The following is a 26,428-nucleotide window of genomic DNA, read 5'->3' as shown; positions in this document are numbered from 1 at the left end:
TTGTGACCACATCATAATATCCAATCAGATTTTTTAGACAAGACTTCCCCTTAACAAGCTCATGCTGTGTCTGATCTATAACTGCAGTCTTGTCTAGATGATCCTGCATCGTTTCCTTAACCAGTGACTCCATAATTTTCCCTGGAACAGAAATTAAACTAACAGGTCTGTAATTACCCATGTCACCTTTTGACCCACCCCCCTTTGTGAATTGGGGACACATTTGCACATCCCCAGTCCATAGGGACCTTCAATGAGTCCAAGGAAGCTTTCATAATTATGGTTAAGGGTTTCCTTATTTTGCTCACTGCATCCTTCAGTATAACTGGATAGATTCCATTTGTTCCAGGTGCCTTTATGCTTAACTTCAACAATTTCTCCTCCACTTTGCTCTCAGTTATTACAAAATTGTTTAGCTCCCTGTTAAAGTTTAATAAACTTCTGGCATTCCTCCCATCCTTGAATAACTCCTCGTGTGTGAATGTAGATGCAAAATACTCATTCAGTTCATCAGCTATCTGAGCATGATCATCAATAGTCAAACCATCTATGTTAAGAGGACCAATGTGATTCATCCCTTTCCTTCTAGAGTTTACATAAGTAAAGAAATCTTTGCTGTTTTTTTTAACATCCTTTGCCAAAGATTTCTCGTAATCTGCTTTCACCTGCTTAACCTCCTTTGCGACTTGATTACAGACCAGCTTATATCTACCACAGGCTTTTGTGTCACCTGATAATTTACATGCATCCATGCATTTTTCTTCTCTGCCACAAGCCTCATTAATTCATTTGACATCCATTTAGGCCTAAACCTTGAACTGGAATGAAAATCCTAGTGGCCTCCAAAATTAAGTCCCCGAAGACTCCCCATTTATAATTCACCATTGTTAACACCGTCAGTTGATTCCATGTATAGAGTTTAAAAACTCTGTGAGACCACTGCAGGCACCTTTATGAAAGCAAAAACCCTTCCCCTTACCCCTGATGGTAGATACATCTTTAAGTAAATTCCACATCAGTACACTATGATCTCTGCCACCTAATGGTTTCTTCATCTGCAGATGCATAACGCATGAAGAATCACTGCTGATAACCAGATCAAGAGTATTATTATTCTCTCTGGTTGCCTCTCGAACATTTGCCGTAGAAAACAGGTCATCCAATAAATCCATAAAATCCTTGCTAGTGTGCGAGTGACCAACCACAAGTTCCAGTCAATATCTGGAAAGTTAAAATCCCCTATTATAAGACATTCTGATTTACTGGCCCACTATTTCTCTGCACAATTGTTTGTTGTACTCACTAGATTCATTAGGCCTATAACACACACCTACTCTCATTTTCCCTTTCCCAATGATTATGTCACACCACACTGACTCAACATTGCATTGTCCACCAATGTCAATTGGATGCACTTCCTTAGATTTATGTGTTTCTTAACTAACAACATAACCCCTCCTCCATTCCTGTCCTGTCTATCCTTTCTGTAAACATTGTACTCCCCCAAATTCCAATTCTGCACTGCTTATATCCCAACAATATACGCTTTTGATGTCTTGACCAGCACTTCAAATTCATCAAATTTATTTACTATACTACTAGCATTGGTGTACATGCAAGTATACATACACCTATTCTTACTCTTAGTTATCCTAACATGATCCATGTATTTACTTGTTTCATGATCCCCAGCAGTTCCTGAAATCCCCAGCAACTGACTTTCCCGGCTGCTGCTCATTCCAATAGAAGCAGTGCAGGAATCACTTTCACTTCTGCCTATGGCTACCGTTAGTCTGTGAATTCCCCCTCCCTCAAGCTAGCAGTTTTCCGACCCACCTGATACTGCCTCAATCACATTAGTAAATATTCTTGCACCCTTTCTATTTAAGTGTATCCCATCCCTGTAGAAACAGTCTATCCTGTCTACAAGCACCGATCACGCTGAGAAAAATTCAACCGCATGAGCCTTGTGCAATCTCTCCAGGGCCGAATTTATTGACAAGGCTCTCATCATATTCTACCTCCTATCGTGTCTGAGTAGAATTGCAGACACTTTCAAATTTAACCCTAACTCGCGACCTTTTTTCAACATTGATCTGTACTTGTTAAGTAAATCTGGAGATCTCCTACTAGATAGGAAAAGATTGTGAAGAACCTAAAATTTGCATTGAATTATCTGAAATTATCTGAAGGGCTGAATTAATAAGCTAATTAGCATGAAAGAAGCTGTAAGAGAGAAAAAATATAATAATAATTAACAAAGAGATAGCAAAAATCAAATAGAAGGTGGAAAAATAATTTGATGTTAAAAAAAACCTAATCATGAGGGAAAGAAAAATAAAGGTTAAAATATTTCAGATAATTCAATGCATATAACTTTGTCATATTTACTTTATTTTCATCCTTCAATCTGCTTACCGCTTCCTTCCATTATTTTTATCTATTTCTACTTATGTTTATTTTACTTAAGCTTTAACTTGCTTTGCATAGTAATGCAAAGCAAGTTAAAGATGCAATATGTATTCAGTTTTTCTTTTTACATATATTTCCCTGATAACAACCTTTGCATTGCTTTCTTATAGGCATATGGTATTAAAATTATTTTCTATTAATGCTATCTTAGCCAAGGCTCTCTAAAAGTTGGAAAATTATGCTCCTAGCTTGCCTGAATATTCCAAAATTCTACTCTTTTCTTTATCTTTTTTGCTCTCTATACTTCATTTTTCCATTCACTGAGCTATTAGTGTAACATGAAAGCAATGTGGATGCTATTGTTTTCCTTTAATTTATTTTCCTTTTCCAATACCACTGCCTTTACTTACTTCTGTTCCTCCATTACACATAAATTTTTTTTACATTTTAACTATTATTCTTACTTATTCTTCATCTTCAATTCAACTTTTTACTCATATCGCATACAAAGTTCTAATTTACAAACTTGCCTTTCCTTCAGATTCACCATATTTATCTTTAATTTCCCATCAAATCCACTTATTACTGTACACATTCACTTATCATTTTAATTTCATTAAATTTTATTTTATTATATTATTTATTTAATTTTAACTTAATTCTGTCACGAACATAGCATTGGGACTGCCTCTTAAAATAGTATTCACTGCTGAAGCAGCGAGACCTAATTCCATGCAATAGATGACAAACTTTGTCCTGCTTCGTATTTCTTAATTAATCATCTTCATTTCTAAAATCAATTTTGTTTTGTTTCCTAGCACTGCCAGCACTTGCACTTTCCATTGGTCCCTTTCCCTTCACCATTGTAATAAGTAAATAGGAATGAAGGGAAGATTCTGAAAATTTATTTATGTTTTTTATGATTGAAGATTTCAGTGAAGGGGTACTCATTTCAACATAATACCGTAACATAAAAACCCACAGAATTCATTATCAATATTAACGGAAATGCAATAAGATCCAGTTTACTACCCATTTATAATAGATTGTGCTAACAGAAAACCAAATAAACCGGAAAGTGCAAATTGTTTTTATTGTTTTATGGTAGCAACCTCCAGAAATATGTTTTAGAAAAATATCACAAAGGCATCAAAATTGATTCTGATAATGGAACATATGATAACGATAAAATTGTAGGGCGATTTCCATTATAAAAATTACCTTTTAGAGAGAGAGATAAATAGCTTAGTTATATAGCAAAAATTTCAACTTCCGAGGTCTTGGAACGAATTACCAAATAAAACAATGTGTTATTGGGTTCACATTACGATATTTTCATGATACCTAAATTTAGCATTTTTCATTCTTATCGAGATGGTCCTGATTCCTATGGGATGTAAAATACGTTTCCACGATTTTTTTAAGTTTGCACCAGCCGACAAGAACTTACGTAAAGTCGAATTTCCGTAAGTCAAGTATTACATAAGCCGGGGACTGGCTGTATTTCCATTTTATACCATGAAATGTATATTTACATTGCTAAGCTATTTCTACTTGATATTGAATCTATATACACATGTTTAATACACAGTCCAGCACAGAAAAATGTTGTTTACGGGCTCCTTAAATCCAGTATGTCTCTCTTCTCAGTTCAATTCTGGCCTGAACAAGTACATTTTTTATACCTCTTTTATTTGTAAAATAATAAGAGAAATTTACCTCAATATAGTACACAGAACACTTCCGAATGATACTCTCCAGAAATGAAAACGAAAAACTTACATTAGAGTAACAAATAATTAAAAAATACTTAAAAATCAAAGAAAATTAATTAAAAGAATTTTAACAAAAAAATTGCAAAACGATTTTCCTTCCTGAACTGACAACATTTTTCAACTGTACGTCGTGATCACAGGAATGAAAATTACCGAATATGGTTGCGCATGAAACTTAAAAAGGAATTATTAGTCCATGCATGTGCGTAAAAGCCCACGAATCAGAGATCAGATATGGCCAATGAACATTAACAGAATTTTCATGTAATTTAATTTCTACGGTTTCTGCAATTAATAGTTGCATATAATTACGTTGGACACTAAGTATTTTGGCCTTGTTAAATAAAAAAGTATGTTTTTCGTCAACGCCGTGAATGGCTAATTCTGATGCTGCTGAACGAGAAGCACAAACTGAAGCCACATGTTGATTAACACGAATATTCAAAGGAAAACACGTCGAACCCTGGTAAGACAAGTCGCGATCACAGCAAGAAATGTTGTCCAGGTCATTAATTTGTGTTGCAAATGAGGAAAAGACTGAGTGATTGTTCAGTATAGTGTGTAATTTCCATATTGGCCTGGCCACAATTTTAAATTCGGTATCTTTAAAGAATCTGTTAAGCTGTTTGTGCCACTGTTCAACATATGGGACAGAAATAAAGTATTTTTTGATAGTACTATTGTTGGTTGGTGTAGTATTTTGTATCCTATCCTTAGCTTGTACTCTAATTCGGTTTATTGTAGCAAGGAGATAATCCCTGTTTAAGAATCTGCTGGTTAATATTTGTATTTCTGAGCCCAAAGTAGATTCTGTCATTGAATATTTGTAGGCATTTAAAAATTGATTAAAGATAATCAATCTTTTGTAGGTGAATGGGTGATAGCTGTTATAATGTAGAAGCATACCAGTGTTTGTATGTTTTCAATAGATGTTAAATTGGATTTTATGCAAGTCCCGAGTAAGTGTGAAATTTGAAAATTTAATGACTTTGTATCCGTATTCTCCCTTTCCAATGTAAATTTGAGTCTAGAATGAATATTATTAAACAAATGTAAAATGTCTTGGATAGTACTACTATCAGTAATAACTAGAACATCGTCTAAATACCTCCCATAGTATGTGATACGGGGTCGAAAAGGCATCAAATGTATATGCTCAATCAATAAGAGATAGATCTCTGATATTAAGCCGCTCAGGCTCAATCCCATTGGCAAACCAAAAATTAGTTTGTACACTTTGTCTCGAAAGGTGATATAGTTGGCCTCAACCTACACTTTAATTAGTGAAAAATTTCCTTAATAGGAAGTTTCATATAATTAATCAATATCAAGTTATTATTTAACATATCCCAAATAATATCTAATGTGTATTCAATGTTTACATTCATATATAATGAGGTAACATCTAATGAGAATAAACTGTCAGTGTCACCAAGTCTACAGTCCTTAAGGTTATTTAAATAATGTAAATAGTTCTTAATCCCAAATTGTATCGCTTGTCTAAAGGGTTTTATACTGCTATATACATGTGTGGCCAAGGATGAAAATGTCAAGTTTCTGTAGGAAACAATAGGCCAAATAGAAAATCCCATTTTGTGTAATTTTACCTGACCGAAAAATGCAGGAATAAGTTTAACGATATTACGCGATGTGGCAAGTGCTAGTTGTTTTATGCCCGAAATTTTTTGATTTAAATTGACCCTAGCAAACTTCGGAACGATGTTGTTTTGAAGGCAATATTTTAGAAAAGAAATGTGGTAACTTTGGGCCGAGTATCTTAGTGTTAATTTAACATAATTTTGCACTAAGCTGTTCAAAAAATCCCCCATTATTATGTATATCGATAAGTTATACCTGGAGAGAAATTAAATTACATGAAACCATAGAAATTAAATTACATGAAAATTCTGTTAATGTTTGTCAGCCATATCTGATCTCCGATTCATGGGCTTTTACGTGCATGCACGAAGACTAATAATCCCTATTTAAGTTTCATGCATAACCATACTCGGTAATTTCCATTCCTGTGATCATGACATACGGTTGAAAAGCGTTGTCAGCTTCAGGAAGGAAAATCGTTTTGCAATTTTTTCTTTAAAATTCTTTTAATTAATTTTCTTATTTTTAATTGAGTTTTATTGGATTAAATTGATTTTTAATTATTTTTTACTCTAATGTAAGTTTTTAGATTTTTTCATTTTAATTTCTGGAGAGTATCATATGGAAGTGTTCTACATACTATATTAAGATAAACTTATTATTTTACAAATATTGATATCAACGTAGAACATATTGAGCATTACAGCTCTGGTTCATACTATCTTATACCTCTTTTATAGAGTGCACTATCATTTTACAGGAAAAAAAAAAATTAGTGGATAACAGTTTGCTTTGGACTTTGCCAGTTGACAAATTCCAGGGTGAATTACAGATGTTATATATATATATGAGAATTAATCAAAGAGTAAATATATCTAAAATAAATACAAAAGGTAAATCTATGGAGTACATATGAACAAAATAATGCTCAAAATTATATTCAAAATACCACAATAGGCATTTTGTTGGAATATACTTTCTCAAATATTATACAACAGTGCCATTACAGTCATAATGTTTGTATTCTACTGAAACAATACTAGCTTCACAATCCATATATTAAATATTAAATTATTATTAATATTTTATCATAGTGTTATACCTATTTCATTTCATTATTCATGTGGCGCACACGCACACACACACGCACACACACACACACACACACGCTAGATATATAATTTTACCTTAATTTTAAGATACGAAACTCTAAAACTTAATTTAAAACGTTTCATATTTTAGACATATACTGAAAATTTAATATTTTGAAAAAACATACCACAGACTGATTTCTGCAGGCTGACAGGCACAGTTTACTTTTACCTCTCGAAGATACAGGTGTCTTGTTTGATTTCTCCCAACAGGAAGCATGTGAACCTGAACTGCTATAAAATCAAAGAAACATAAATGCAAGAGATTAAAAATCATTTCTGCTCAGGTATAATTTCTTTTAGCCACAAGCTATCTTGATATGAATAAAATTTATCATCAATACAGATGTGGAATATTTTTTTTAAACACTATTTTAAAAAAATAAAAAATTTGCCACTTTTTTTTTAATATGCAAGCATATGTGAATCTAGATTATAGGATATGTGAATTTTTTTTTTTTTTTTTGGCTGATGCTGCATAAGCTCATACACTTACTTTCTTGCATAACATGCCACTACCACTACTAGAGTACAAGAAGTAGTTAGAGTAACCTGGTATAACTTTTGATATCTCTCAAGATGATATCAGAAGCAGTTTTATATTAAAGTGATCAGTTCTTGTTTATGATGTCAATCAAAAAAAGCTGTTGTTGTTGTTGTTTGGGGTTTAATGGCGCAAGAGCAGCTTCGGCTATATTGCACCTGTAAAAAAAAGATGTAAATTGTGGTAGCTATGGGTGGATTAAAGGTTGTAAAAGTCAGAAGAAACTTGTTCACACTAGTCCTGAATTTCTACAGGTTTCAATTACAAGAAATTATAGAAAGATTCAATGGAGAGAAGTAGAATAAAAAGATGGGAGAAAAGTTAAATCTAATAAGTTTGCATCTGCACTGTGAAAGAAAGACTGCTGGTTGGCAGATCTAAATTCATTGCTTTATTAATAATGATGGAATTAGGAAAAACATTCAAATTTTTATTTTATTCAAAAAGTAATCTACTACTGGAACAAGTTACCTATGTTCATTTAAAGTAGGATCCATAAATATTTGAAAAGCACAGATAAAATATAAAACTATGATTTTACAGGACGATACTACATAAGTTTTGCACCCTTGCATCATTTGCCATTTTAATACTAATATAACCTGAGAACTAAAAAAATAAAACAAAATAAAATAAATATATTAAAAAGTAAAACAATTCAGCATATTTCTCTATTAAATGAATCTATATGAATTTGGCCTGATATAAATTAATTTGATAATTTTAAAGGTCTATTAGCCAAATATAAAATTTCATAAAAGTATATTCAATGGAAGTTACAAGGGCAGATCAATAATAATGCACATGCATAAGGGATAAATTTATGATGTACATTTATTGTACTTACAATTATCCATTAACATACCTAATATCATTTTTCTAGTGTTTTTAGAACTGAAGATACAGATGGGCAAGGTGACAGCCATTTCTGGCAATGGTGTATGGTGGGACTCCTCAAATTCAAATCGGGTGATCAGTGGGCGGCATCTATCCATTGAAAACTCCTGACAGTCTATGGGTGGACTAGACAATTGATCAAAGTAATTTCCAGAGGTGGCTCCAATGGTTTGAAAAGGTGATTTCAACATCAAGAACAAACCAAGAGCCTGAAAACCAATGTCAGTCACAAAAAAGTGAAAACAAACTCATCAACCAGCTCATTTGAAATGATAGGTACATCACCATCAGCCAAGTGATGGATGCTGTGAAAATATCAAAGTACTGCTGCTTTGACCATCAATAACAGACTGGGGTATAGAAAAATCTGTTCTCAGTGGGTGCCTAAGGTGCTCAAAAGAGATGATGGCAGTAAGGAACAAGGACCTGAAGATCTGGAGAGGTTTGTTGCTAGCAGTCTTGGGTGCTTTAAAGGGGTCATCACATGATGAAACATGGCTCTTCCATTATGACCCACAAACCAAATGACAATCTATGAAATGAGCACACCCAACATCACCACTAAACAAGAAGCCAAAATTTCCCAAATCATCAACAAAACTTATGGCCACCTTCTTCTAGGATAAAAATGGCATAATTTTTATCAATTTCTTGGAAAGTATCAAATGTTGATGATTGTTCCAATTTCTTGGAACAATCATCAACAAAGATACTGCTTGTCCCTGGAAAAGCTTAATCAAGCTCTGAAAACCAAAAGACTTGAATTGAATTGGCACAATATCAAGTTTCATCAGGATAATGCAAGGTTAACATGGCACTGATGACACTGTCAAAGACTGCCCAGCTGCAGTGGAGCATAACACCCCACCCACCCACCCTATAGCCATGACCTTGCTGGCATCAGATTTTTTTTTGTTTGCTAGACTGAAAGCAAATGCAATACTATCTGCATAGTAAGGTGTTTGAGAGTGACAGGGAACTCATTTCAGACAATAAACATTGGTGTAAATATCAGCCTCCTGATTTTTACCAAAATGCATTCACTGTCTGCAAAGAACACTGGAGAAAATGCAGTGAGTGTGTGATGGTTCTTATACTCAGTGATATTTTCACAAAATCTCAGATAATAAAGATGTTACAGTTTATATGCATTACTTATTGACCCACCCGTGTACATAAACAAATGTTGAGGTCAGTAGAAGATTACATATTAGTGAATATACTTAAAAAAAATTATTATATCCAATACATCACATATTTTCTTCTATGTACTTATCCTCCTTTAAATATACATAAGCTCTGCTAACTTTTCTTTTATCTAGTCTGTAGCTATCATTTCTTAACTTAATAATAAGGAAACAAAAAACAGATAATTTGTTGTTGTCAGTTTTCAAATGACTTTGCAAAACATACATTTCTTACAGTGTTGTTCTGTCAAATTTGACTGAAACATTATAAACCCAGCAGTAGCAGTGGTGCAGAAGAAAAAGTATCCTACCACGTATATTTTATGGTATCTTTTGTTTACCAAAATTTCTATTATAATTTTTAGTACCTTCCCCCATCACCATCATCACATTCTCCTATGTATGAATGTCATAACCACGTATTTCTCATCTACCAATTGTTCTGTACAGTTATTTTTCTTCTATATGTTTAGTTTGGAGCCAGGGCCAGCCACAATATTTTGCAGGGCCCTGTTCAGGAATTACTTGCTTGGCCCTGTTTGTTATTTCCTTACCTCCAGAAGTTAAAAACAATACAGATATTATTGAAAGTGAGCATAACATAATTTTTAAATCACATTCTATGTTTGATATCAAAAATTTTAAATAACATTCTATGTTCGATATCAAACGAAAATGCACTTTGAGAATGAAGTATACTCTCTACTTCTAGCAATTTTAAGTTTACTCGTGCAAGTGCTCTTGGAGTGACAACAATGTGGGTAACCAGACATTAAGACGGTAGGCTCGTTAATAGAAATGGAGAAAATATGCAGATGATATTATTATTTAGATCATTTGAGACAAGGGCCTTGTTCGACAGAACCGAATGAACATGCTTGTCACCAGCCCTGTTTGGAGTAGAAATTCTTCACTAATCCAGTGCTATGACTGGTGTAAAAATTTCCTCAAGAGTTTGCTGTGACTTGGGCACTGCTGATAATCACAATTGAGGAATGGTAAAATGATTAAGGTTCATGATGTAACTTTAGACTTAGTCCAAGACTATACGAAGTTCAGAGCTATACATACAAATATATCTAAAAGGCTTTCCACTATAAACCACTTCACGGTTCAGAATGAAGGTTGAAAACTTTTATTAAAGAGGAAAAAAAACAATCAAAATCTGAATTATGTGCCAGGAATAAAAATTTGAAAGCAAAAAAATTGTGTGAAATGTACAGAAAACTGAAAACTGTTACAGAATACAGTCATAATATAAAAGAACTGCAAACTTCAAAGTGTTGGCTAGTATTTTAAGTACAGTCTGTCCTCGTATAGCACGATAGTTGCGTTCCTAGAAACCCTCGTGCAATGCGAAATCGTGCAATATAAACAACAGGCCCTATGGGAAAAGTGGGGTTAGGTGCCGACCACCCAAGATTGAACACACATTTGGAACCAAAACATTACCAAACAATAAATAATCGGGTAATTTTAATCGTTATAAAATACGTTAAGTATTTTATAATGATTAAAATACGTAATAAAAATATTATAATAAAGTATTTTTAGTATTTTTTAATACTAAAAAAGTATTTTTTACGAATAAAATACGTATTTTATTCGTAAAAAATTTATTATATTAAATAAAATAGTCGTAATAAAATACTTACGTATTTTATAATACATAATTATAATACGTAAGTCGTAAAAAAATATTGCTAATGCTTTTGCTTCTATCTTAAGCAAACTTGCTTTTTGTTTGATTTTCTATCCAAACAGATGACAGCCGTTCCATCTCTTCCAATTCTTGTTTCTTAATCTAATGGATTTTAATTACACTGAGTTGTTCCTGCTATGAAAGTTGTTTTTATTTTCTCTGCATTCTTTGTAATTCTCGGCGTTGCCTGATTTAGGTCTATAGCACGTGCAATATCACATGGTCTTTCATTTCACTCAAAGCATTTCACAATTTCATATTTTTTCTCTATCGACAGAGGCGGACAGAAGCCTTACGGGGGAAACCACGATGGGCCGGAGGCCGGTGTGATTTTGGCCATAAACCGTAGTATGAGGCCACTATACATTTTGCCGGTTAAGAATTTTTGATCCAGTCCGCCTCTGTTTATCGATATTGCTTTTTTTTTTTTCTCTGAATCTGCAGTGTCTTAGCCAGAACGCTTCCTTTTCACACCTTTTAAGTATTTTACTCATTTTTAGGGAATAAAGCACAATTACAAAACGAGGAAGCACGCTTGATACACATAAACAAAGCTGCCCGCGTGTAGCAACTGAATAAACAACACGGCCGAGATACACTATTAACACCTCATATTTTACTAAAGCACATTTCTGTGGGTTACTACCATAAAACAATAAAAACAATTTCCAGTTGCATTTCTGCTAGTGGAATCTGTTATAAACTGGTAGTAAACTCCATCTAATTGCATTTGCTATTATATCGATAACTGGAATTGTGTTGGTTTTTTACGTTATTATGGTGAAATGTGTTTCCCCTTCACTGATATAAAACACATAAATACATTTTCAGAATCTTCTTCATTCCTATCGTGTTGCGTTCAGTTGGGGGTGATTCCGCGTTCGACTGCCATTTCTTGTAAACACAAAGGCGAATCGTGTATAAGCGAATTCGGTTCGTGTTATATAAGATAACGTTCCCCTATTTATAAATCGTGTATGATCGAATTCGTGTAATGTAAACACGTGTTATACCAGGACCGACCGTATGTATGGTAAGTATTTTTCATAATTTTAACAAACTCATATGGTGCCAAAGATTGCATAAATCTCACAAATTTCTTTATCCCAAATGCTGGATATCATATCTGCATTTCACAATTAAATTACAATCTGAAATTAAACCTCCTCATTTACATAAAAAATCCATTAAGAAACATTTTAAATTCATATATACTTATATTTTGTTTGCTTTTGAATGCCTGGATGTTCTCATTCTGTTAAATCTAATGTAATCTTTTATAACTATTTCACCACATTGTGCTTTAGAGATATAGAGGAGTGTGTAGAGTACTTTTTTCCTCACCCATAATACTGCCACTAACATGAATCAAAGAATACTAATAATGCTCCCAATTTAAGTTTCAAAAAAAAAGAAAAACAACAATATCCTGCAATATCCTTGCATGTGCATGCTAGAAGAAAATGCTGTCTGAAATTCTTGTCCTCCATGATAGTACAGTGGTTTCACCATCTGTTACTCATTGTTCTAAGTTTGAATCCATCAGAGACCAGAGGAATTATTAAAGCCCTCTTCATCAACTAGGGTTGTAGTTATTATCTCAATGTAGAATATGACCCCCCAAAGTCTAACATATGCTTGTATAGACATAATACACTGATGTAATATGGCTTAAGATGCCAATGCACCCTGCAACTAACAACCACCAACTTGATATTCCCATTTGTACTGATATAGTCATGGACACTATGTTTGACTAAGCAGAGTGGGACAGTTCAAGTCAAGCAGAGGTTTTTCTTGTAAATAGATAAATGAATTAGATACATGCATTGTTTTCAGTATGGACTCTTGTGAATATTATTATTAGTTGCATTATATTTATAAAGTTTTAACAGTTCTAGCAACTTGAATCAGCACATTCATTTCTAGTGATTCCAATATGTCCCAGACTCCAGTGTATTCTTACAACACTGATTTTTTTGTTCTTGTGTTGCTTCTTAGTGCTTTTTCTGATAAGACTGTGTTTTGTTTTTTTTTAGCAGAGAGAGAGAGTGTTGAAGGAGTAAATCTAGTCTGCAAGACCCAAAATGGTGACAGAATCATGATTTTTTTTTTTTTTTTATATATACTGACAAACAAACTTCCAAAATATCAGTAGATCTTCAAATTTGCACCTCTGGTGGCACAGAACATATCAAGGTGGTATTCTATATCTTGCAGCATCTGTAGCATGATGGATTCACAAGCAACAATTACTTGCTGCAGTAGCTCAGCCACATCCTGCACCAGTGTTTGGTACACAAGGTCTTTTATATGCCCCCATAAACAGAAATCTAAAAGGGTCAAATCTGAAGACCTAAGAGGCCATGTGATGGAACCTGCTTTTCCAAGCCAACTCTCTGGAATTAGGAAATATGCCATAGGATATTTCCTAATCAATAATAAATGGTAGTGAAAAGATGCACAAATGTCGGTCAAATGTTCGGGTAGGCTTTCACTGTATTAATGTAATGTGGTGGCTCTCTATCTTGCTGGAAAAGGTATCTGTGTGGTATCCAAGGGATTACATAATTTTGCAGCACATTGAGGTATGCTGCTCTGCAAAGACAGCTTCTGTGAAGAAGATTAGCCCAATCACAGAATCCAAAGTCATGGCACATCACACATTAATATTTTTGGACTGTTGCACTCATGTTCCATTATCTTGTGGGTTTTCACTTCCCCAGATTCAACAGTTGTGTTGGTTCAGTAGAAGAAATATGAAATGTAGTTTCATCATTAACAAATGCAAAGTACTGCATATGGGTAGAAGTAACCTCAGAGGAATGTACCAACTGTGTGGTAATACACTTGGGGTAGTAGAAAATGAAAAAACCTGGGAGTAAATTGTGCAGTCTGATATGAAGTTCTCTGAGCAATGTAGACAGGCTGCCAGAGCAGGTCATGGGGTTTTGTCAATGATATACAGGTGACCCCCACTTAACGCTGATAATTCGTTCCAGAAAAACAGAGTGCTAAGTGAATCCACGCTAAGCGAGCACCGCATTCCCATAAGGTAACATATGTATTTGTGAGTTGCAGTCAGTGCCATAGGATAATAAACAGTAGAGAAAAGATGTACAAATGTCGGTCAAAATATTTAATATTCAAATATTTGTACATATAAAATATTCTGCATTACATACATATATAATTATGTGATAACTACTTTAAACTTAAAATTCCAATTAAAATCATGAATTTAATTGATATAAATTGATTTAATTTAATTGATGAATTTAATCATGAAAAATGTGTCGATTTTGGGTTAAACTTTGGCCCTCTTCCAAATAAACTAAAAGTGGTATTAATTTTAAATCTCCCGCAGCGTTACCACCCAACAATAGTCAACCGATCCTTCGCCGCTTTGAAATCTGACATGTTTTTTTCTTCTTTCAATATGAAACTTCTTTTAAGCATTCATTTCCACAAAAGTCCTGCTTCATCTATGTTAAAAACTTGATGAGAAGTATAACACATAATACCCCTCTTCAATAATTTGAACAAGTTATTTTTTGAAAGTTTTGGCTCCATCTGCACTTCTGGCTTCTCCCTGGATTTTAAATCTATTCAACCAGCCCTTACTAGTTTTAAATGGTTCCACATTTTTTTTTTTTTTTTTTTTAGGTGAGTTTTCTTCAGATCATCATTTGACTAATCTCTCTCTCTCTCTCTCTCTCTCTCTCTCTCTCTCTCTCTCTCTCTCTCTCTCTCTCTCTCTCTGTTTTTTTTTTATTTTTTTTATTTTTTTTATTTTTTACAATATTTAACTTAACTGAATTCTGCATTGGATATTATCTTCAATAAAGGGCTTACTTGTTAAAGTGAAAGGGCTTACTTGTTAAAGTGGAAGGGCTTACTTGTTAAAGTGATACTGGAGTGGAGTGGAGTTTCTTGGTCTGGTTGGGGAGGTAGGAATGACTGATTGTTTATAAACATAAATATATATATACACATGTAAACATATTATACATTTATAATAAAATATATTTTTTTTAAATTAGAGCATGGTTTGAGAAAAGAAATCAATTACAAAACCCATCGATATTTTCTAAAACAATGTAAGCTTAACAACCTAACAAAATCAGTTGCAAAATCAATGCACAATGGAAGCTCCTTAATGCAATCATAAAATAACTTAGGAAAAGCATATATAACAAATATAAGAGTATATACAATTATAAACCACACATATATATACTTAATAATATCTTAACAACAAACAAAATACATCAACAACAAATTAAACCTACACAAAACCAAAAGAATCACCCCTTAACGAAAAACTTACATCTATGAAAATCCACCACCACTAACAACCCACCCATATAAATGCCAACCCCCACACAAAAACAACAAAACACTTTTCCAACAATCAATACCTCTTTCAAATCTTGTTATTAATTTAAGCAACAGAACCCTTTTAACTTCCAAACAACACCGTTTGGAAATAGGCCTCAATTTTAGACACACCCCACCTCAATTCAAACCTTAGACTTTTGCATTCCTTCATGACAGACTCAAGAAAATACCTATCCAGGAAGTCAGAGACCATATCAACATCATGGCCATCAACACTTTCAAGCAATTAAAATACCAGAAGAAAATCTACGTGATCCAACATCACAAGACAGGAAGCAGCAGCTATCACGACTCTAAAAGAGAATACCTCTATCTACATAGCAAAAGCAGACAAAGGCAATGCCACAGTTATCCTAAACCTGGAGGACTACCACCAGAAAATTTGCAAACACCCATCATAACAAGAAAACTACAAACCCATCAACAAGGACCCTAAGGGTCAATTGAAACAAAGTGAAAGAAGAAAGTCACCTACTTCCTGGAACAAAAGATCGACAAAGACCTGTCTGACAGACTCATCCCCAACAACTCAAAAGCTCCCTCATTCTTTGCAACTATCAAACTCCACAAACAAGGATTCCTCATTATTTACAGAAGATTTTACCCTGGGAACAAATCTCTATCTGGTTAACCAAGCTCCTCAGAAACGTATTACCCGAATACATCTATTCGCTCCACAACTCAGCAGAAGCCATCCGAAGACTCCAACAACTAACCACAGAACTGGAAGACTACCTTGTATCCTTCGATGTACAATCTATGTACATCACCATCCCAATGCAAGATACCAAATCCATCGTATATGATAATCTAGATAGGTACATGTACCTTGGACTCACCAAGCCCATAAGCATCAACAGATCTATGGTCTTGGAGATTGTCCTGTCAACCTTAAAACAGAACAATCCTACTTCACCTACAACGGATCCTTCTACATCCAGATCTCTAGTCTCGATATGGGCAACTCCCTATCATCCCTCACAGTAGAAACCTTTACAGGCCACTTGGAATAAAATTTTCTAAATCAACATAAGTTCCGGGTCAAATATGCAGACTACAATTCTCCTTATATGAGTCGAGGAAAAAAACTGGACAACTCCCATTCCTCTATATCCTCGCCTCAAGAAACCCCAAAACCTACAGATAACAGCATACAGGAAATCCATAGATTTCCTGGGTTCATTTCTCCACTAAAATAGCTATCATCAGAACCTATTTTGACAGAGCCCTAAAAGTTTGCAGCAAACCAGAATTACTGGAACAGGAAATCTCAACCATAAGATAAATAGCTTTAAAGAACCATTATCCTCCAGCATTAACAATAGCATTATCAACAAAACTTAAAAAAATAGCTCCAGGCCTCCACATAAGAAAGAAGACAAACCTAAGACCAAGCTCACTATTCCATACATCCCAGGAATCAGCAGCATCATAGCAAAAGCAGCAAAACCCCATTCTAGGAAGAAACCCAATCTCTGAACCAAAAACTATTCAGTATCCAACATCAACTATCTAACCCTAGAAGCTACCTTATCCAATGCCCATGCAATTCAGTCTACACCAGAAAAACATATAGAAGACTCAGCAAAAGGACACAAGAACATAAGAAAGACAGACACTCAATATGGCAGAATCAAAAAGTCTGAAACATCTGTACATGCCTTTTCCTGTAGAGGCACATGGGACATCTCTGACACCATAGTACTGGCACCATATTCGTCATACTGCAGAAGAACCTTCACAGACCCCCACTTCATAAGATGTTTCAATAGCTCCGCAATCAACAAAAAGCAAGGAGTTAACCTCCATGACACTTATTACAACCTATTCCATGCAAACATCCTGAAAAAGTTCACAGCAAAAAGAAGATCCTAAACCTCTTAATGTAAAAAAGTAACTCTAGGGAGTCACAGTAAAAATAAAATTAAAATTAATTTAAAATCTAAACTTAAACTTCAATAAGCAATTACCCAATAATTATTATTATTATCATTATTGTAATGATATTGATTGAGACCACTTTTTAGTCATTGAAAAGCTAAAAGAAAGATTGTCAACAACAGGCCACACAAAAAGACCTTCTCCACTAAAAATCAACACAAACAGACTTAAAAAAAAAAAAAAAAATAAGCTTAACTTTCAAAGAAATCTAGAAAATAAAATTGCTGGTCAAGCAGAGGAACATGAATTTAACTATGTTAATAGCACATTGAAATACATAAAAGATGCTATCCTAAAATCAGTAAAAGAATCTCTGGGATTAGAACTTAAGAAAAAGGGTAAGGAATGGTATGATGGGGAATGTGCACAAAAAGTGGAGGAAAGAATATCTAAACGATTAGAATGGCAAAGGTATCCCAATCACAAGCAAAGCAAACAGTATAAAGAAATTAAGGCACTCCTTAGAAAGAAGAAAAGACAATTCTGGGAAGACCAATCACAAAGACAAAAATATAAGGCAGTTGCAAAAGAGAATTAACCAGTGAAAGGACAGTTACCAACTAACATACACTCTTGTCCAAGACAAGAATCAAAACCACTTAACATCCAAAGATGAGATTCTTAAAAGATGGAGGGAATATTTCTGTGAACTTCTGAATGTAAATATGGAATTAGAGGACAGACAAAGAGAGAGGAAATCTACATTGCAAAGCCAGAAATCTGGAAAACCAAACCAGAAAAAGTAAAATCCAGTATCCTCAAACTGAAAAATCAAAGCACCTGGAGGCAATAATATGCCTACTGAATTTATCAAGGTAGGAGATGAAAACTGGCATAAAGCTATTTACAACCTAATAGTACAAACCTGAAGAAAGGAACAATTACCTGATCAATGGGAAGAAAGCATACCCATTCACAAGAAAGGATCTAGAGCAGACTAATAACTATAGAGAGTTTCTCTTTTAAACACTACATACAAAATTGTTATTTGTTGTTGTTTGGTTTTTTTTTTTTTTTTTTTTTTGGGAGCATTAGCAGCTAAGGCCATATTGCTCCAGGGATATGCAGTGGTCATTCCCTGACCTTTCCACATACTCTGTATTTGGTGGCTTACGGGCTCGAACCCCGGTCTAATCAAGAAGCATGTGCTACGCACTGCTGCTCCTGCCCACCTGGCTACAGAGGCACCCACATACAAAATCCTGTCAAACATCATACTACAGAGGCTAACTTACTACATAAAGGAAGCAATAGGAATCAATGTGGCTTTAAGAAAAACCACTCGAAAACTGATCAACTTGTTACAGCCAGACAACTCAAGGGAAAAAACTACAAATATGCCCAGGACATGCATATGTTCTTTATCAACTTCAGTTAAAGTGTATGATAGTATAAGAAGAGATGTACTCTGGAATACCATGTAAAATTTGGAATCCCCTAAGAAACTAATCACCATAACAAAAATATGCATGACAGAATCGATAAGCAAAGTCAAAATACAAAATGAAATATCAGACCCCTTTGAAATCAAGACAGGATTAAAACAGGGCGACACACTTTCATCCCCGGCTCTTTAATTCCAAAGCAAGGCAAATCTGTTTCTTCTGCATGATATGAAGAGTGAAAGAGAAAGGGAAAGATATATACCTGAATGCACTATACCAAGCCTTTGTATATGCAGATGACATATGCTTGGTCAGTGATAATTTACAGGGCCTCATCTCTAATTTAATACTGCTGGAAAAAGAAGCTAATTTCATTGGCCTAAATATAAACAACAACAAAACAAAATACCTTAAACTTAGTAGAAATAAGAATATTAATGACCTCAACACTGGAAATCAAACAGTTGAGAAAGCGTCAAGCTTCAAGTACATGGGAAGCATTCTGAATGACTGTAATAATATCACAAAAGAAATTAATTCTAGGATTCAGAGTGGAAATGTTTGCTTTTATGCAGTTCAAAAAATCTTAACCTCGAAACAAGTATCTAGAAACTTGAAAATAAAGATATACAGAACAATAATATTACCCAACTGTAACCTAAGGATGTGAAACTTGGCCACACAACCAAAACAATTAGAGAACAGATTACAATCGTTCAAATATACAATTAAGAACAATCTTCAGTCCAACACAAGATGAAATCACTAGTGAATGGAGAAGACTACATAATAATGAACTAAAATAGAAATTTAGAGCCAAAGTATAATTCAAATCAAAAAAAAGGAAAGAAAATTAAGGCAAGATGGATATGCTATCTGTACAGATGACAGAAAACACACCCTGACTTCTAATCTCTCTTGGCTTAAGCACATCACAAATATTGCTTCCTCTGCATCTAAAAAACTGAGTTTTCTCTTTCACTCTCATCGTTATTTTTCCTCTAAAACAGCTACTCACTCTGTAAAAATCTAAAATCTGTGCTAACATGGAATATTGTTCCTACATCTGGTACAGTGTCCCCATAACCCTTCTCAGGCTTCTAGATTCCATTCAAAAGAGGCAGTTAGATTAATTAATAACCCATCTCTTACAAAGTCTGTCTGCTCTGTCTCATAGATGTTCTGTTTCTTCTGCATGCCTTTTCTATAGATATTTCCATGGGCACTGTTCTTCTGAATTGGTTTCTATAATCCCCCCCCTTTCTCTTCCAAACCAATCTAAACCCATACCACAAAGTCAATACCCTTTACTATCCAACTTCAAACTCACACCGCCAACTTTTCTTCTTCCTTATTTATCTTCAACTTCTGTTTTCTGCAATCACCTTCCTTCACATGTATTCCCTGAAAATTACAATCTACAAAAATTTACATCTAATGTTAACAATTATCTTCTTCAATCTTCTCAAACCTTCAACCCATGCACCATGACACTAAGTACTGTAGGTTCTAATACCTTTCTAATAGGTTCTAATACCCTATTTTGCTTAATATAAAAACACATTTTTGTATTAAAATTAAACACAAATTATTTTAATAAGGGACAGCAAAAAAATAAAACAAAATAAAATAAATAAATACATTTGAAAAGTATATTTGAATATCATTTTACCTGTTTGCCTTTACAACTTTCATTTCTTTTAAATATTCACTCAGAATTTCAATTTCACTATCTCCATTAGTTTCCTCTTTAACAGACATTTTCGAATTAAACTCTGAAATATCTGAATATAGATAAAACAGTGTTTTAAATGGTTTCCAAGATGACAGAAAGATTACTGTTATTATTAAAATTTGTTACAAAAAACAAGTTAAAAAACAAAATAACAATCACTAGGGATTTGTGCTGTATAAAAGGGGGTAGGGTGTTTGTTAGTTTTGTGTGTTCAAATTCATACTGATACCTCTATCAGCTTTTAAGTTAAGTTTATATCAGATGGTATATATTGATTCTCTTCAAGAAAAAGAAGAACGATTTTCTTTATCATTCAATATTTATGAGAAATTGATGTCTGAATCTTGATGAGAAAATGATTTAGCATTTGCTTTCTTGCATAGTCAAGACAGGTTAATTCGAATGTGCAGAACAGTGATTACATTTGTTCCATGGGTAATTACAACAATGATAATGCTCTGCTCTCAAGGCACACAGGAGAGACTACTTCTACAGGGATGGGATACACTTAAATAGAAAGGGTGCAAGAGTGTTTGCTGCTGCTATCGAGGCAGCGTTAGGTGGGTCAGAAAACTGCTAGCTTGCTGGGATTCACAAATTAAAAGGTTAAAAGTAGCCACAGGCAGAGGTGAGGGAGATTCTTGCACTACTTCTATTAGAATCAGCAGTGACCTGGAGCAAGGGGTGATGGGGGTTTCAGGGGCTGATGGCAATCATCATTAAACAAATAAATACATGGGATGTGTTTGGTAACTAAGAATAAGAATATGTGCATGTATACTTGCATGTACACCAATGCTAGAAGTACAGTAAATAAATTTGATGAATTTGAAGTGCTGGTCAAGACATCAAAGGCACATATTGTTGGCATATCAGAGACGTGGTGTCACACAGATATTAGGAATGCAGAATTGGAATTTGGGGAGTACAATGTGTAAGAAAGGATAGACAGAATAGGAAGGAAGGAGGGGTTAGCCGTTAATTAAGAAAAACAAAATCAAAGGAAAAGCATCCATTTCACATAGATGGAGAGTGCAATGGTGATCAATTTGGTGTGACATAAGCACTGGGAAAGCAAAAATAGGAATAGGAGTGTGTTATAGGCCTAATGACTCAAATGAGTACAATGAACAATTGTACAGAGAAATAGTGTGTAGTAAATCAGAATGGAGGATTTTAACTTCCCAGATACTGACAGAAACTTGTGGTTGGTCACTTGCACACTAGAAAGACTTATGGATTTACTGGATGACTGTTTTCTGCAGCAGCAGCATGTTCAAGAGGCAACCAGAGAGGGTAATACTCTTGATCTGGTTATCAGCAGTGACCATTCGTGTACAGGCAGTTCTTGCTTTACGAGGTTTTTTTTTTTTTTTTCAAAGTATCAACAAAATCGAAAATATGAACATTAATTTCAAAAAATGAATGCTAAAAATTTATAAATACCGCATTTCAAACCACATGCGTAGCTATACAATATAGTGTACTCAGCTTTACAATATTAATCCTTTCCAGAGACACCATTGTATCGTGAAAATATCGTAATATGAGCCCAATAATAAATTGTTTTTTGATAATTCGTTCCACAACTTCGGAAGTTCAAATTTTCGCTATATAATTCTCTAAAAGGTCATTTTTATAGTGCAAATTGTATTAGTTACCAAATCAAATCATTAAATGAACCACACTTTCATCGTTATCATATGTTATAAGAACCAATTTTGAACGACTGTGATATTTTTCTAAAGCACGTTTCTGGAGGTCACGACCATAAAACAAAAACAATTTGCACTCTCCGGTTCATTGGGCTTTTCTGTTACTGCAAGCAATTATAAATGGGTAGTAAACTCGATGTTATTCCATTTGTGAAAATACCGATAGCTGGAATTGTGTGGGTTTTTAAGTTATTATGGTAAAATGTGTTTGCCCTTTACTGAAATCTTCAATCGTATATAAAAAACATAAATTTTCAGAATCTTCTCTTCTTTTTTATAAGCTTCGTAAACTTGTTACTCCGCGCAAATCGTGTTAGTTTCAATTTGTGCATTCCGTTAAAAAATGCTTCTGCATGCAATTGAAATTTATAAAGAAAAGAGAAGATTATCTTCGAAACAAACGCCTCTTGAAGCATTTCTGAAGACTACGACTCCTTGTGCAACAAACCAATGAGTGCCGAGCCAATAATAAGTGATCAGCAAGTGTGCATTTAGTCGATGATGAAGAATAACCATTCTTTAAAATTTGTAAGTAATAAATAATTGTTTTATTATTATAATTTGCTTGATTTTACAGGCTAGGTTTTAATTTCTTTGGATAAATCAATCACTGTTTAAACAAACTAATTAGCTGACTAATTTCATTGTTGAGAAAGTGACCCCTATTTTTAACATTGTCTATGGGATTTAATACCCGCTTTACGGGTTTTCGATTTACGAGCGCGCGCCAGGAACGAATTAACTCGTAAAGTCAAGAACTACCTGTATTAAGAATTTGCAGATAAAAGAACCACTAGGTGGCAATGATCACAGTATACTGATGTGGTATTTACTTAAAGATATGGCACCTCCGTAGCCAGGTGGGAAGGAGCAGCGGTGCGTAACACGCGCTTCTTGATTAGACCGGGGTTCGATCCCGTCACCACCAAATACGAAGGATGCGGAAAGGTCAGGGAATGACCACCGCATATTCCAGGAGCAATATGGTCCTAGTTGCTAATGCTCCTAAAAATCAAATAACAAACAAACAACTTAAAGATATAATTACCATCAGGGGAAGGGTTTTTGCTTCCGTAAAGGTGACTACAGTGGTCTCAAACAGTTTTAAATTCTGTACAGTGAGACCAACTGATGATGTTACCAACAGCAAATTCTAAGTGGAAAGCATTCAAGGAATTAATCGTGGAAGCTACTAGACTTTTCATACCTATTAAGATATACTGTTCAAGGTGCCTAAATGGTTTTCAAATGAACTAATGAGACTTGTGGTAGAGAAGAAAAATGCATGCAATGCATATAAATTATCAGGCGACACAGAAGCCTATGGCAGATATAAGCTAGTCTGTAATCAAGTCACAAAGGAGATTAGGCAAGCGAAGGCAGATTATGAGAAATCTTTGGCAAAGGATGCTAAGAAAAACAGCAAGGATTTCTTTACTTATATAAACTCTAAAAGGAAGGGGATGAATCAGTTTGGTCTACAGTCAGTCCTCGTATAACACGTGTTTACACTACACAAATTCAATCATACAACATTTATAAATAGGGGAACGATGTAAATAACACAAACCGAATTCGCTTATGCACGATTTGCCTTTGTGTTTGAAATGGCAAGAAATGGCAGTCGAACGTGAAATCACCCCAACTGAATGCAACACAATAGGAATGAAGAGAAGATTCTGAAAATGTATTTATGTTTTTTATATCAGTGAAGGGGAAACGCTTTTCGCATAATAACATTAAAACACACAATTCCAGCTATTGGTATTATCGCAAATGAAATTAGATCGAGTTTACTACCAGTTTATAACAGATTCCACTAGCAGAAACGCAGCTGGAAATTGTTTTTATTGTTTTATGGTAGTAACCCCCAGAAATGTGCTTTAGTAAAATGTGAGCTAGTGAGGTGTTAGTGCCTTTACGGTGTTGTTTATTCAGTTGCTACACACGCTCAGCTTTGTTTATGTGTATCAAGCGTGCCTCCTAATTTTGTAATTGTGCTTTATTCCCTAAAAATTAGTAAAATACTTAAAAGGTGTGAAGAGGAAGCGTCTTGAAGAAGACACTACAGAAAGAATAAAGAAAAAGAAAAGCAATACATGCTATACAAGGACTGACTGTACTTGATATCAATGGTTCGACTGTTCATGATCCTGCTCAGTTAGCAAACAAACTGAATCAGTATTTTGCATCTACATTCACACGAGGAGTTATTAAGGAAGGAAAATGCCTGAAATTTATCAAGGGTGCTTAATGATTTTGTAATCAATAAGAGCACAGTGGAGGAGAATTGTTGAAGTTAAACATAAGAAAGGCACCTGGGATGGATGGGATCTATCTAGTTATATTAAAGGAGGCAGAAAGGAACTAAGCAAAGCTTAGCCATAATTATGAGAGCATCCTTGGACTCGGGGAAAGTCCCCACAGACTGGAGATGTGCAAATGTATCTCCAATTCATAAAGAGGGATTCGAAGGGTGAGACCAGTAATTACAGACCAGTTAGTTTAACTTCTGTTCCAGATAAAATAATGGAGTCTCTGGTTAAAAATGCATTGCAGGATCATCTAGACAAGACTGCAGCAATAATTCAGACACAGCATGGGTTTGTTAAAAGAAAGTCTTCTCTGACAAATTTGATTGGATACTACGATGTGGTTAAAAGGAACTGGATGCAAAAAAATAATTTTAATATCATATATTTGGGTTTCAGGAAAGCTTTTGACACTGTTGCACATGGAAGACTACTGTACAAATTGAAGCAAAATGGTATTAAGGGTAAGTTGCTACAATGGTATAAAAGGGTGGTTGAGTGGGAGAAGATAGAGGGTGGTAATCAATGGATGCTGCTCTTTGTGGACTAATGTTATTAGTGGAGCCCGACAGGATTCAGTGTTGGGCTCACTGTTGTTTGTTTGTTTGTTATTTGGTTTTTATAAGCATTAGCAACTAAGGCCATATTGCTCCGGGAATATGCAGTGTTCATTCCCTTGACCTTTCTGCATCCTCCGTATTTGGTGGTGACAGGTTCGAACCCCGGTCTAATCAAGAAGTGTGTGCTACGCACTACTGCTTCTTCCCACCTGGCTACGGAGGCACCTGTTGTTTTGTATATTTATCAATGATATTGATGAAGGTATATCAGGCTTAGTGTCGAAGTTTGCGGATGATACAGAGTTTGGCAGGGTTGTTAATGACAGTAATGGCAGTGTGCTACTGCAACAGGATCTAGAAAATTAGGGCAGATGTGCTGAGAAGTGGCAATTGAAGTTTAACATTGACAAATACAAAGTACAGTCAGTTCTCATATAGCACGATAATTGTGTTCCTAGAAACCCTCGTGCAGTGCAAAATCGTGCAATATAAACAGGCCCTATGGGAAAAATAGGGTTAGGTGCCGACCACCAAAGATTGAACACACATTTGTAACCAAAACATTACCAAACAATAAATAATCGTAATAAAATACTTACGTATTTTATTACGTAATAGTCATAATAAAATACTTACGTATTTTATTATGACTATTACGTAATAAAATATTGCTAATGCTTTTGCTTCTATTGTAAGCAAACTTGTTTTTTGTTTGATTTTCTATCCAAACAGATGATAGCCGTTGCATCTCTTCCAATTCTTTGTCTTAATCTAATGGATTTTAATTACACTTTGAGTTGTTCCTGCTATGAAAGTTGTTTTTATTTTCTCTGCATTCTTTGTAATTCTCGGCGTAGCCTCATTTAGGTCTGTAGCACGTGCAATATCACATGGTCTTTCATTTCGCTCAAAGCGTTTCACAGTTTCATATTTTTTCGCTATCGACAGAGGCGGACTGGCCATAAATGCTAGTATGAGGTCATTACAAATTTTCCTGGGTAAGAATTTTTGACCTAGTCCGCCTCTGTTTATCGATATTACTTTTCTTTTTCTCTCTGAATCTGCAGTGTCTTCACCAGGACGCTTCCTTCTCACACCTTTTAAGTATTTTA

At 34.5% G+C, this 26,428-nt stretch overlaps 1 protein-coding gene across 1 annotated transcript in view; it reads right to left on the bottom strand.

Annotated features, from left to right (window-relative positions):
- The window catches only part of LOC150080655 (uncharacterized), a 175,048-nt gene that overhangs the window by 47,589 nt on the left and 101,031 nt on the right, over nt 1–26,428 (bottom strand). The window contains exons 6-7 of the mRNA XM_090380774.1: nt 20,667–20,778; nt 7,066–7,171 (exon numbers count right to left, since the gene is read on the bottom strand). Of these exons, the coding sequence (XP_090236900.1) occupies nt 7,066–7,171; nt 20,667–20,778 (218 nt within the window). The remainder of the gene's footprint in view (nt 1–7,065; nt 7,172–20,666; nt 20,779–26,428) is intronic.

The sequence above is a fragment of the Mastigoproctus giganteus genome, chromosome 9 (genome assembly GCF_048544385.1).
Source record: "Mastigoproctus giganteus isolate SK-2022 chromosome 9, ASM4854438v1, whole genome shotgun sequence".
In the NCBI taxonomy this organism is placed as follows: domain Eukaryota; kingdom Metazoa; phylum Arthropoda; class Arachnida; order Uropygi; family Thelyphonidae; genus Mastigoproctus; species Mastigoproctus giganteus.
This window is presented reverse-complemented; position numbering and strand designations above follow the sequence as displayed.